At 44.5% G+C, this 13,598-nt stretch overlaps 1 protein-coding gene across 1 annotated transcript in view; it reads left to right on the top strand.

Annotated features, from left to right (window-relative positions):
* Positions 1–13,598, top strand: part of LOC112215777 (cadherin-4-like) — a 404,729-nt gene that overhangs the window by 381,379 nt on the left and 9,752 nt on the right. The window contains exons 12-13 of the mRNA XM_042299244.1: positions 73–215; positions 9,691–9,927. Of these exons, the coding sequence (XP_042155178.1) occupies positions 73–215; positions 9,691–9,927 (380 nt within the window). The remainder of the gene's footprint in view (positions 1–72; positions 216–9,690; positions 9,928–13,598) is intronic.

Below are 13,598 nucleotides of genomic sequence, written 5' to 3'. Positions count from 1 at the left end.
AGTGAGTATACATCATTTCTCTGAACCTGTTAGTCTAAACCTCCTTCTCTCCTCCTCCGCCTGTCTGTCCAGGTATTCTAAACTGGCCGACCCAGCTGACTGGCTGTCCATCAACAACACCAACGGTCAGATCATCACCACGGCAACCCTGGACAGAGAGTCCATCTACGTCAAAAACAACATTTATGAAGCCACCTTCCTCGCGGTTGACAATGGTGAGACCCATTGTCTGTGCTTGTGTGTGTGCGTGTGCGTGTGTGTGTATGTGTGTGTGCGTGCGTGCGTGTGTGTGTGCGTGTGTGTGTGTGTGTGGCAGAAAAAGAGAAAGACTGAGAGAAAGGAGAGAGGAGGTGCAGAGGACAGAGGTGGGCCCAGTGGGGTTGAGCAGAGACCAACCTAAAGCTGAATTAGAGCTGAGACTCCTGGTAACAGAGAGCTAGTCATGCTGTATCGACCGGTTCTCCTTTCTTCCCTCGCTTCGCCTCTCCGCCTCTCTTTCTTTCTCCTCTGCCCATCCACTGCAGTGAGTGTGGCACATCCAGTTTGCTCTGCCACCCAGTTCAAGATTGAGCTTAACTGAGCACAAACTCAATCCCAGCAAACAAACAAACTCTCCTTTTTTTCTCATGCGGAAGCAAACAGAATGCTTTTCCCCTCCCAAAGTGCCTTATCAGTGACGTGCAGTGCATTGGTGTGTTTACCTAAAGTTGGGATGGCTTTGAAGAATGATTGACACTGCCTGTGCGTGTGTGTGTGTGTGTGTGAGTGAGCGTGTTCCCAGTGATTGGCAACGTCAGAGACCGTGATGTGTAACTTCCTGTGTTGTTTTCTGCAGCGGGGGTAGGAAGTGTCCCAGCTAGCACATAACGTTCTGAGAACCATATGTTTCTTAGAACTTGGTGAGAGCTTGGTTGTCCTATGGTTATTTTTGCATACAACCTTCCTACAACATTCTGGGAATAGTGAAGGACACTCAGCTAGCACATAGAATTCTGAGAACCATATGTTTCTTAGGTGGGAATTTCAGTACTTCAGCATAACGTTTCTTACAGGTTTCCTCGTTGTTCTATTTAAAGTCATGTTCTCAGAAATTTCAGAGAATGTTAAGAAACAACGTTCTTTTGTGGGAATTTCAGTACTTCAGCATAACGTTTTCTACAGGTTTCCTTGTGGTTTTATTTAAAGTCATGTTCTCAGATAGTTCAGAGAATGTTAAGAAACAACGTTCTTTTGTGGGAATTTCAGTACTTCAGCTCAACATTTTCTACAGGTTTCCTCATGGTTCTATTTAAAATAATGTTCTCTGAACATTAAGAAACCTTTCCATAAACAAGCACAAGAAAACATTAGTAGCATTCAAAGAACGATCTAAGAATATTATTTCGTAACATATACTTTCCTTTCTCAACGTCAACAAAACTCTCTCTCTCCTCTATCTTGTTAAGTGTGTTTGGGTGTGTTGGCCGCGGCAACTAATTGGCCACACCTGATCTTAATGAGTGCTTGTTTCGTTTGAAATGGGGTCTGTTTGAATAGACTAAAATGAAAAGCTTTGTATGAGTAAAAAAAAAAAAAAACATGTCATGCTAGCTCCTTCCTGGTGGCACAGTGGACTCATTCCATGTATAGAGAAGAGAAGATCATAGGTTGCAATCTCACTGACACCATGCCACAATAAAAAAAGACATCTGTTTGCATGATTAATGTCCATGTGTCCTATCTGTGCTTGTAGTTCAAAACAGTTAACTCAAACTAAGCTAGCAGTGTTATTAAAAAATCTTATTGAAACATGTTCTCAGAACATTATTTAATTACCTTCAAATAACCTTTAATTTCCGTTCTCAGAACTTTAATAAAACTTCCCAGGAAAACTTTCAGGGAACCGTAGTAAAATGTTCTCAGGACGTCCCCTAAAAATGTGAATTCCAAAAACAGGCATTATTTTCTCTTCCGTTCTCAGAACATTTCAAAAACGTTCAGTTTTACCGGTCAGAAAACTTATGGCTTCGTTCTCAGAACCTCCAAGGAACCAAATGTGCTAGCTGGGGTGGGATTAGACAGCAAACCCATTAGGGCTGACACAATCCCGTCATTTCCATGCCTCTGTCTCTCTTTCTCTCCTTTTCCTTCTCCTTTTCCATGACTCATTCTCTGTCCCTGTCTCTCTCCTTACACACTTTTTGAAAGCCCTCTGACCCTACGAGTTGCTTGTGACGTGTTTTCCCTGCACTCTGCTTCTGTCTTCACCTCTGTCGCTCCCCTCTCATCATGTAGAGGTAACCCAGTTTTGAGGTAACCCTAATTGCTCCTGCAAGTCTCTCTGGATAAGAGCATCTACTAAATGACTAAATTGTGTGTGTGTGTGTGTGTGTGTGTGTGTGTGTGTGTGTGTGTGTGTGTGTGTGTGTGTGTGTGTGTGTGTGTGTGTGTGTGTGTGTGTTCGTTGCAGACTGTGTGGGAGTAGGGGGAGTGTCTGTAGTAATAATGTGTGAGGGATTATGGTAAAAAGCGCTGGGGGTTGTGGGAGGAAGGGAAGATGAGAGGAGTGGGCAGAAACAGAAAGAGGAGGATGACAGTATTTGGGAGAGAAACACTGTCAGAGAGAGAGCTACCGTATTATCATGGCTGTCACCACCAAATCACCTACACACGTCTGTTTTAACCCACCTATGTATTTGTTTGTTTCCTTTTTAAAGAACATAAGGGGCGCTTGCTAGAAGTCCTTTCTTCACGCCTGAAATCTTTTAGCTGACATCAAGAAAAAAACTAATACAAATCCTTTTGAGGAATTTACACAAACATAATTATTTATTTAGCTGGTTAAAACCCCCATAATTCTCCTATCAGCCTCAGCAAGCTGCTTCCACATGTCCCCCATACATGACTGGGATTAACGCACTAAACCACCAGACAGGGGAAGCCTTCCAGTGTGTGTGTGTGTGTGTGTGTGTGTGTGTGTGTGTGTGTGTGTGTGTGTGTGTGTGTGTGTGTGCGTGCGCGTACATGTGTGTGTGCGCATGCGTGTGGTTAGGCTATGTGGTGTGTGTCTTACCACTCTTCACTCACAAGTAGCCTCTTTGTTCCAGGCAGTAAAGGTAGGGAGTAGAGATTGAAACAGTAGGACTATGCAGTGGAGTGAAATTAGGGTCACAGTACCCATAAATGCATTGGGCAGTTGCTAGAGGTTTAGCCATGTAGTCATATGAGCAGTGAAGGTAGAAGGGGTCACACACAGACTAGTCTAGGAGGAACTCATCTCCCAGACTTCGATGGAATTAGAACATACAATATGGTCCGTCTGTCACTCGGTAGACCACAGAGAACGGACTGTCAGGCAGCTACCAGTTTTTATTTACACACCTCTGTTTGTTGTGGATATGGTTGTCATAGGAGTATTGGAGACGGGTACTGGTACAACAGAAAACATTGAAATGATAGTCTCCCCTCCATGGTAAATGTAATTCCTCCTTCGACCACTTCACCTGTCAGTGAGCCAGCTTCTCCCTCTCTCCACCTCTTTCCCGCTCCTATCTAGTTCTCTTTATTTCCCTCTCTCCACCTCTTTCCTGCTCCTATCTAATTCTCTTTATTTCCCTCTCCCTCTCTCCACCTCTTTCCTGCTCCTATCTAGTTCTCTTTAGTTCCCTCTCCCTCTCTCCACCTCTTTCCTGCTCCTATCTGGTTCTCTTTATTTCCCCCTCTCCCTCTCTCCACCTCTTTCCTGCTCCTATCTAGTTCTCTTTATTTCCCTCTCTCCCTCTCTTCACCTCTTTCCTGCTCTTATCTAGTTCTCTTTATTTCCCTCTCCCTCTCTCCACCTCTTTCCCGCTCTATCTGGTTCTCCTATCTTTCCGCTCCTAGTTCTCTTTATTTCCCTCTCCCTCTCTCCACCTCTTTCCTGCTCTTATCTAGTTCTCTTTATTTCCCTCTCCCTCTCTCCACCTCTTTCCCGCTCCTATCTAGTTCTCTTTATTTCCCCCTCTCCCCTCTCCCACCTCTTTCCTGCTCCTATCTAGTTCTCTTTATTTCCCTTCCCTCTCTCCACCTCTTTCCTGCTCTTATCTGGTTCTCTTTATTTCCCCCTCTCCCTCTCTCCACCTCTTTCCTGCTCCTATCTAGTTCTCTTTAATTTCCCTCTCCCTCTCTCCACCTCTTTCCTGCTCCTATCTAATTCTCTTTATTTCCCCTCTCCTCTCTCCACCTCTTTCCTGCTCTTATCTGGTTCTCTCTTATTTCCCTCTCCCTCTCTCCACCTCTTTCCTGCTCCTATCTGGTTCTCTTTATTTCCCCCTCTCCCTCTCTCCACCTCTTTCCCTGCTCTTATCTGGTTCTCTTTATTTCCCCCTCTCCCTCTCTCCACCTCTTTCCTGCTCTTATCTGGTTCTCTTTATTTCCCCCTCTCCCTCTCTCCACCTCTTTCCCGCTCCTATCTAGTTCTCTTTATCCCTTTCCCTCTCCTCTCTCCACCTCTTTCCCGCTCCTATCTAGTTCTCTTTATTTCCCTCTCTTTCACTCTCCACCTCTTTCCTGCTCCTATCTATTTCTCTTTATTTCCCTCTCCCTCTCTCCACCTCTTTCCCGCTCCTATCTGGTTCTCTTTATTTCCCTTTATTTCCCCTCTTTCCCTCTCTCCTTTACCTCTTTCCTGCTCTTATCTGGTTCTCTTTATTTCCCTCTCCCTCTCTCCACCTCTTTCCCGCTCCTATCTGGTTCTCTTTATTTCCCTCTCTTTCACTCTCCACCTCTTTCCTGCTCCTATCTATTCTCTTTATTTCCCTCTCCCTCTCTCCACCTCTTTCCCGCTCCTATCTGGTTCTCTTTATTTCCCTCTCTTTCACTCTCCACCTCTTTCCTGCTCCTATCTATTCTCTTTATTTCCCTCTCCCTCTCCACCTCCACCTCTTTCCCTCTCCTATCTGGTTCTCTTTATTTCCCTCTCCCTCTCTCCACCTCTTTCCTGCTTTATCTGGTTCTCTTTATTTCCCTCTCCCTCTCTCCACCTCTTTCCCGCTCCTATCTAGTTCTCTTTATTTCCCTCCCTCTCTCTCTTTCCCACCTCTTTCCTGCTCTTATCTGGTTCTCTTTATTTCCCTCTCCCTCTCTCCACCTCTTTCCCGTTCTCTTTATTTCTATCTTTCCTGCTCCTATCTGGTTCTCTTTATTTCCCTCTCCCTCTCTCCACCTCTTTCCTGCTCTTATCTGGTTCTCTTTATTTCCCTCTCTTTTTCCCGCTCTCCACCTCTTTCCTGCTCCTATCTATTCTCTTTATTTCCCTCTCCCTCTCTCCACCTCTTTCCCGCTCCTATCTGGTTCTCTTTATTTCCCTCTCCCTCTCTCTTTCACCTCTTTCCCTCTCCTCTTATCTTTCCCGGTTCTCTTTATTTCCCTCTCCCTCTCTCCACCTCTTTCCCGCTCCTATCTGGTTCTCTTTATTTCCCTCTCCCTCTCTCCACCTCTTTCCACTGGTTCTCTTTATTTCCCTGCTCCTATCTTTCCTGCTCCTATTTTCTCTTTAATTCCCTCTCCCTCTCTCCACCTCTCTCCCGCTCCTATCTGGTTCTCTTTATTTCCCTCTCTTTCACTCTCCACCTCTTTCCCGCTCCTATCTGGTTCTCTTTATTTCCCTCTCTTTTTCCTGCTCTCTCCACCTCTTTCCTGCTCCTATCTATTTCTCTTTATTTCCCTCTCCCTCTCTCCACCTCTTTCCCGCTCCTATCTGGTTCTCTTTATTTCCCTCTCCCTCTCTCCACCTCTTTCCTGCTCTTATCTGGTTCTCTTTATTTCCCTCTCTCTCCCACCTCTCCTCCACCTCTTTCCTGCTCCTATCTAGTTCTCTTTATTTCCCTCTCCCTCTCTCCACCTCTTTCCTCTATCTGTTCTCTTTATTTCCCTCTCCCTCTCTCCACCTCTTTCCTGCTCCTATCTGGTTCTCTTTATTTCCCTCTCCCTCTCTCCACCTCTTTCCTGCTCCTATCTAGTTCTCTTTATTTCCCTCTCCCTCTCTCCACCTCTTTCCTGCTCCTATCTAGTTCTCTTTATTTCCCTCTCCCTCTCTCCACCTCTTTCCTGCTCCTATCTAGTTCTCTTTATTTCCCTCTCCCTCTCTCCACCTCTTTCCTGCTCCTATCTAGTTCTCTTTATTTCCCTCTCCCTCTCTCCACCTCTTTCCTGCTCCTATCTAGTTCTCTTTATTTCCCTCTCCCTCTCTCCACCTCTTTCCCGCTCCTATCTGGTTCTCTTTATTTCCCTCTCCCTCTCTCCACCTCTTTCCTGCTCCTATCTGGTTCTCTTTATTTCCCCCCTCTCTCCCCTCTCTCCACCTCTTTCCTGCTCTTATCTGGTTCTCTTTATTTCCCCTCCCTCTCCCACCTCTCCCACCTCTTTCCTGCTCTTATCTGGTTCTCTTTATTTCCCCTCCCTCTCCCACTCTCCATCCTCTTTATTTCCTGCTCTTATCTGGTTCTCTTTATTTCCCCCTCTCCCCACCTCTTTCCTGCTCCTATCTGGTTCTCTTTATTTCCCTGCCCTCTTCCACCTCTTTCCTGGTTCTCTTTATTTCCCCCTCTCCCTCTCTCCACCTCTTTCCTGCTCCTATCTGGTTCTCTTTATTTCCCTCTCTCTCCCTCTCTCCACCTCTTTCCTGCTCCTATCTGGTTCTCTTTATTTCCCCCTCTCCCTCTCTCCACCTCTTTCCTGCTCCTATCTGGTTCTCTTTATTTCCCCTCTCCCTCTCTCCACCTCTTTCCTGCTCTTATCTGGTTCTCTTTATTTCCCCCTCTCCCTCTCTCCACCTCTTTCCTGCTCTTATCTAGTTCTCTTTATTTCCCCCTCTCCCTCTCTCCACCTCTTTCCCGCTCCTATCTGGTTCTCTTTATTTCCCTCTCCCTCTCTCCACCTCTTTCCCACTCCTATCTGGTTCTCTTTATTTCCCTCTCTTTCACTCTCCACCTCTTCTGCCCTCAATGTCAAATGTCTTGCACCGTTGCCGAGTTTAATTGCCAGAACTGTGAGCTTTACATAAATCTTTAAAAAATATATTTTTTAATCTTCTTAATTGGGATTAGGTCTAGACCAGGCCTGGGCAACTCCAGTCCTCTGGGTCTGATTGGTGTTACACTTTTCTCCTATCACTAGCAATCACACCTGATTTAAACGAATTGCATTTTTAACTGAAGATCATGATTAGTTGATTATTGGTGTGTTAGCTGGGGCTGGAGCAAAAGTATGACACCAATCAGGCCCCCGAGGACTGGAGTTGCCCAAGCCTGGTCTAGATCTATTCCCAATTAAGATGTTGTGTCCGGACTTGAAACGAGCAGTTCATGCTTGAAAACCCACAAATGTGGGTAAAGGTAAAGCAGTTGTGCATGCAAGAGTGGGACAAAATTCCAACAACTACAAGAAGCATTTGGTTGAAGTCATTGCAGATAAAGGTGTCACAACCAGTTATTGAATGTAAGGGGGCAATTACTTTTTCACACATGGGAATTGGGTGTTGCCTACAGTGCCTTCGGAAAGTATTCTGACCCCTTGACTTTTTCCAGATTTTGTTACGTTACAGCCTTATTTAAAAAATAAAAAAAAATACAAATTTAAGTCCTCAGCAATCTACACAATACCCAATAATGACAAAGCGAAAACACGTTGTTCGAAATGTTTAAAAATGTATTTGAAATAAGAAATGGAAATACCTTATTTACATAAGTATTCAGACCCTTTGCTATGAAACTCGAAGTTGAGCCCAGGTGGATCCTGTTTCCATTGATCATCCTTGATGTTTCTACAATTGGATTGGACTCCACTTGTGGTAAATTCAATTGATTGGACATGATTTGGAAAGGCGCACACCTGTCTACAGTCTACAGTCCCACAGTTGACAGTGCAGCTCAGGGCAAAAGCCATGAGTTTGAAGAAATTGTCCATAGAGCTACGAGACAGGATTGTGTCAAGGAACAGATCTGGGGAAGGGTACAAAAAAGTTTTTGCAGCATTGAAGGTCCCTAAAGAACACAGTGGACTCCATCATTCTTAAATGGAAGAAGTTTGGAATCAACAAGACTCTTCCAAGAGCTGGCCGCCCGGCCAAACTGAGCAATTGGGGGAGAAGGGCCTTGGTCAGAGAGGTGACCAAGAACCCGATGGTCACACTGACAGAGGTCTAGAGAACCTTCCAGAAGGACAACCATCTCTGCAGCACTCCAGCAATCAGGCCTTTATGGTAGAGTGGCCAGACTGAAGCCACTCTTTAGTAATGACAGCCCACTTAGAGTTAGCAAAAAAAGGCACCTAAAGGACTCTCAGACCATGAGAAACAAGATTCTCTGGTCTGATGAAACCTTCATCTTCCAACAGGACAACGACCCTAAGCACACAGCCAAGACAACACAGTAGTGGCTTCGGGACAAGTCTCCGAATGTCCTTGAGTGGCCCAGAAGGAGCCCAGACTTGAATTCCATCGAACACCTCTGGTGAGACCATGAAAATAGCTGTGCAGTGACACTCCCCATCCAATCTGACAGAGCTTGAGATGATCTTCAGAGAAGAGTGGGAGAAACTCCCCAAATACAGGTGGGCCAGGCTTGTAGTGTCATACCCAAGAAGAATCAAGGCTGTAATCACTGCCAAAGGTGCTTCAACAAAGTACTGAGTAAATGGTCTGACTACTTATGTTAATTTGATATTTCAGTTATATTTTTTTATGAATTTGCAAAACTTTCTAAATATCTGTTTTTGCTTTGTCATTATGCGGTATTTTGTGTAGATTGATGAGGGGGAAAAAAACATTTAATCAATTTTAGAATAAGGCTGTTACATAACAAAATGTCGAAAAAGTCAAGGGGTCTGAATGCTTTCCGAAGGCACTGTAAGTTTTTGTTAAATAAATAAATAAAATAAGTATCCTTTTTTTTGTTACTTGTAAACTCAGGTTTCTTTTATTTAATATTAGTTTTTGGTTGAAGATCTGATAATATTCAGTATCAAAAATATGCAAAAATCGAGATGATCAGAAAGGGGCAAATAGTTTTTCACGGCACTGTGACAGTGAGGGGGGGGTTAGGGGAGCAGCTGAAGGTATTATTCCAAGATAGAAGAATAAGGATATCATCTCCACGATTTACCCAGAAATCCCTGTGTAGATATCTGCCTGGGTTCTCTCTCTCTCTCTCTCTCTCTCTCTCTCTCTCTCTCTCTCTCTGCTCTCTCTCTCTCTCTCTCTCTCTCTCTCTCTCTCTCTCTCTCTCTCTCTCTCTCTACAGGAGATACATCTTGCTATCTAGTATCTCTCTCATTTCATCTCTCATTTCGGTCTTTCTCTCCATCTCATCCATGCAGTCTCCCTTTATTTGCTTTCTCCCAATCTCCACTTCCTCTTTCTTTTTCTCTAGTTTTGTCAATTCATCTTCCTACCCCATCTCTCTCTCGCTCTCGCTCTCGCTCTCTCTCTCCCCCTCCCTCCCTCCAAGTCATTGTTCTGTTTGGGTATTGTTTGAAAAGGGCTGTGAGTGCTCTTATCAGTGTGTGCGTATGGCTTTGCGGTCATGTGTGGCCGTGAGTGTTTGCTTAACAATAATAATAACTCTTCCCTTACCTCATCTCCCCCTATCCTCTTCCTCACCTTTTCTCCACTCCCCCCCTCTCCTACCTCTTCTTCTTCGCCCTCTCCTCCCTCCTCTCCTGTCCCTCTCCCAGGCTCTCCCATGGCCAGTGGTACAGGGACCCTGCAGATCTATCTGATAGATGTGAATGACAACGCTCCGTCTCTGCTGCCCCGCGAGTCTCAGATTTGTGAGCGCATCAACCGTAACGCCGGCATCAACATCACGGCTGCAGACACAGACACGGACCCCAACGTAGGCCCTTTCGTCTTCGAGCTGCCCACGTTCCCCGCTAGCATACGACGTAACTGGACAGTGTCACGTCTCAACGGTGAGGGGGCGGGACTTACAGGGGTAGATGGGGGTCGGCCGATGTTTGGCTGAATACCCTGGGCTCAAGGTGGTTTTAGTCATCAACAACGTTAATGACAGAAATATGATGGCAAGTTTCTTTGACAAGTAATATACACATATTTTACTTGTGCATGTCTAAAACCGAATGACCACTGCGGCACTTGCTGCCGCTGTTTTCAACAGATTCATTTATACTATATACGAACGAACGAGTGCACCAGGGAGAATGGTCGTCACTAGTTACCACACCTACAAAGTCATAAAGCCCACCTATTTCTACAGTTTATCTTCTTAAAATGTGATTTAAAATATATTCTTAACTTTAACCACACTGCTAACCTTATGCCTAACCCTAACCTTAAATTAAGACCAAGAAGCAAATTTTGTATGGTCAATTTTGACTTTGTGGCTACTGTTACTAGTGGAAACCAGGGAGAACACGACAAGCATTCAGTGAAAACACTTGATCTACACTAACTGGGGATAGCTAGCTAACATAATGTCACAAAGCATGATTCGCTAGCCATGTAACATTCATTCTGAAATAACTTCATATTTCCGGGATGGAGCCGACAGCAGAAGTTCTGACTGAACGGACACACATTTGAGCACCCCAGGATGGTCCGTTTATTTTGTGCAGTTATAATTTATGCTATGAAAATCCTGCAATTTCATTGGGTCAGTTCCCCCTCATAGGAAATAGCTAGCGAAATAAGCCAAGCAACGTTCACAAGTCCTATGAGCCCACAGAGGCAGAGCTGCTAGTGCTGGCAGTCACTGAGGGGCAGTGACTGCCAGCAAGTAATTGAACAGCTTCTTTTGAATATGTATGTATTTTTATGTATTTTTGGGGGGTCTTTTTAAGCTACAATATGAGGTCCTAAACCTAACATGAACATGCGTCCTTGTAGCTGTGTGAGAAATAATCCAAATGATTGCTTTGTGGTAAATTGTTCTATTCTGACCAGGGGCAATCAATCATATATATATATATACCCATACAAATAATGATTACATTTTGTCAGTGTTATGCATAATATGCATAGTACATTCGTGTGATTAGTCAATGATGAAAATTGCCTTCTTTAGTTGGATTGGTCCTCGTTTAGGCCCCCAATTGAAGTGTTTTCTTCCCAGGCATTATGCAAGGCATTATCACTGGGATATGAGGTTACACCAGGGCCTGAACCTGTGTTAAAAGTTTTAAAGGTGAACAGTCAAAATCATTTGATAATATTTGAAGGAAACCAGATCAAAGTCAACTAAGCAAAAAAAGAAACGTCCTCTCACTGTCAACTGCGTTTATTTTCAGCAAACATATAACATTTAAATATTTGTATGAACACAACAAGATTCAACAACTGAGACATAAACTGAACAAGTTCCACAGACATGTGACTAACAGACATTTAATAATGTGTCCCTAAACAAAGGGGGGGTCAAAATCAAAAGTAACAGTCAGTATCTGGTGTGGCCACCAGCTGCATTAAGTACTGCAGTGCATCTCCTCCTTGTGGACTGCACCAGATTTGCCAGTTCTTGTGAGATGTTACCCCACTCTTCCACCAAGGCACCTGCAAGTTCTCGGACATTTCTGGGGGGAATGGCCCTAGCCCTCACCCTCTGATCCAACAGGTCCCAGATGTGCTCAATGGGATTGAGATCCGGGCTTTTTGCTGGCCATGGCAGAACACTGACATTCCTGTCTTGCAGGAAATCATACACAGAACGATAGTATGGCTGGTGGCATTGTCATGCTGGAGGGTCATGTCAGGATGAGCCTGCTGGAAGGGTAACACATGAGGGAGGAGGATGTCTTCCCTGTAACGCACAGCCTTAACATTGCCTGCAATGACAACAAGCTCAGTCTGATGATGCTGTGACACACCTCCCCAGACCCTCCACCTCCAAATCGATCCCGCTCCAGAGTACAGGCCTCGGTGTAAGGCTCATTCCTTTGACGATAAACGCGAATCCGACCATCACCCCTGGTGAGACAAATCCGTGACTCATCAGAGAAGAGCACTTTTTGCCAGTCCTGTCGGGTCCAGCGACGGTGGGTTTGTTCCCATAGGCGATGTTGTTGCCGGTGATGTCTGGTGAGGACCTGCCTTATAACAGGCCTACAAGCCCTCAGTCCAGCCTCTCTCAGCCTATTGCAGACAGTCTGAGCACTGATGGAGGGATTGTGGCTTCCTGGTGTAACTCGGGCAGTTGTTGTTGCCATCCCATACCTGTCCCACAGGTGTGATGTTCGGATGTACTGATCCTGTGCAGGAGTTGTTACATGTGATCTGCCACTGCGAGGACGATCAGCTGTCCATCCTGTCTCCCTGCAGCGCTGTCTTAGGCGTCTCACAGTACGGACATTGCAATTTATTGCCCTGGCCACATCTGCAGTCCTCATGCCTCCTTGCAGCATGCCTAAGGCACGTTCACGCAGATGAGCAGGGACCCTGGGCATCTTTCTTTTGGTGTTTTTCAGAGTCAGTAGAAAGGCCTCTTTTAGTGTCCTAAGTTTTCAGAACTGTGACCTTAATTGCCTACCGTCTGTAAGCTGTTATTGTCTTAACGACTGTTCCACAGGTGCATGTTCATTAATTGTTTATGGTTCATTGAACAAGCATGGGAAACAGTGTTTAAACCCTTTACAATGAAGATCTGTGAAGTTATTTGGATTTTTAACAAATGATCTTTGAAAGACAGGGTCCTGAAAAAGGGACGTTTCTTTTTTTGCTGAGTTTATGATGACCAAAGTATTAAAAATGACTGTTGCTTCTACATTGATAAAGTTTGATCAAAAAGTTACCGGCTACCCCAAGTCAAAAACGTGGATTCATTATTAAACTCTTAGTTTAATACACTAATGATAACATTATATTATCTTACTTCATTTAAATAAGTACCGCCTTGTAACCAACATGGGAGAAGACGTGTTTGCAGAGGGAAATTGTTTATATAGCTTGATTGCTACTCTACTGGAGCCAAAATTTGACTGTAGGGTGTCAGCAAATATAATTAAATGTTTACCCTATTCATCTATGGCAAAGATAAGTACAGTATATGCTTCCCCTTTCATCTGTGTCTGATGTTAGCTAGTTCCTGGCTAGCTAGTTCTTCATCTGTGTCTGATGTTAGCTAGTTCCTGGCTAGCTAGTTCTTCATCTGTGTCTGATGTTAGCTAGTTCCTGGCTAGCTAGTTCTTCATCTGTGTCTGATGTTAGCTAGTTCCTGGCTAGCTAGTTCTTCATCTGTGTCTGATGTTAGCTAGTTCCTGGCTAGCTAGTTCTTCAGCCAGGATGGAACAAAAGGGGGGAAGGGTCATTCCAAACTCAGATATCATTGATATGCAATTTCAACGTTGTTTTAGTTGCTTTGTGTATCGCCAAATTAGCTTGAGATGATTTTACTACAATACTGCTAACTACATTTCAAAGAGCTGTCAATCAAGGTGAGCTCATGAATATAAGCTCCTCGCCAACAGATCCTGTCTTTTCAAACTTCCTGGTAGTCAAAAGGGACAAAGTACTTTTTAGAGCGAAAAAGTATGAAGTGTTGAACTCTGTCCCTGTGCTCAATTTACCTCATACCCGGACTAGCTATGTTTTCAAAACTGTTATGTTTGCATGAATCCTTTTTGTTTCTGTT

This window comes from Oncorhynchus tshawytscha, linkage group LG16 (assembly GCF_018296145.1).
Source record: "Oncorhynchus tshawytscha isolate Ot180627B linkage group LG16, Otsh_v2.0, whole genome shotgun sequence".
NCBI lineage: Eukaryota > Metazoa > Chordata > Actinopteri > Salmoniformes > Salmonidae > Oncorhynchus > Oncorhynchus tshawytscha.
This window is presented reverse-complemented; position numbering and strand designations above follow the sequence as displayed.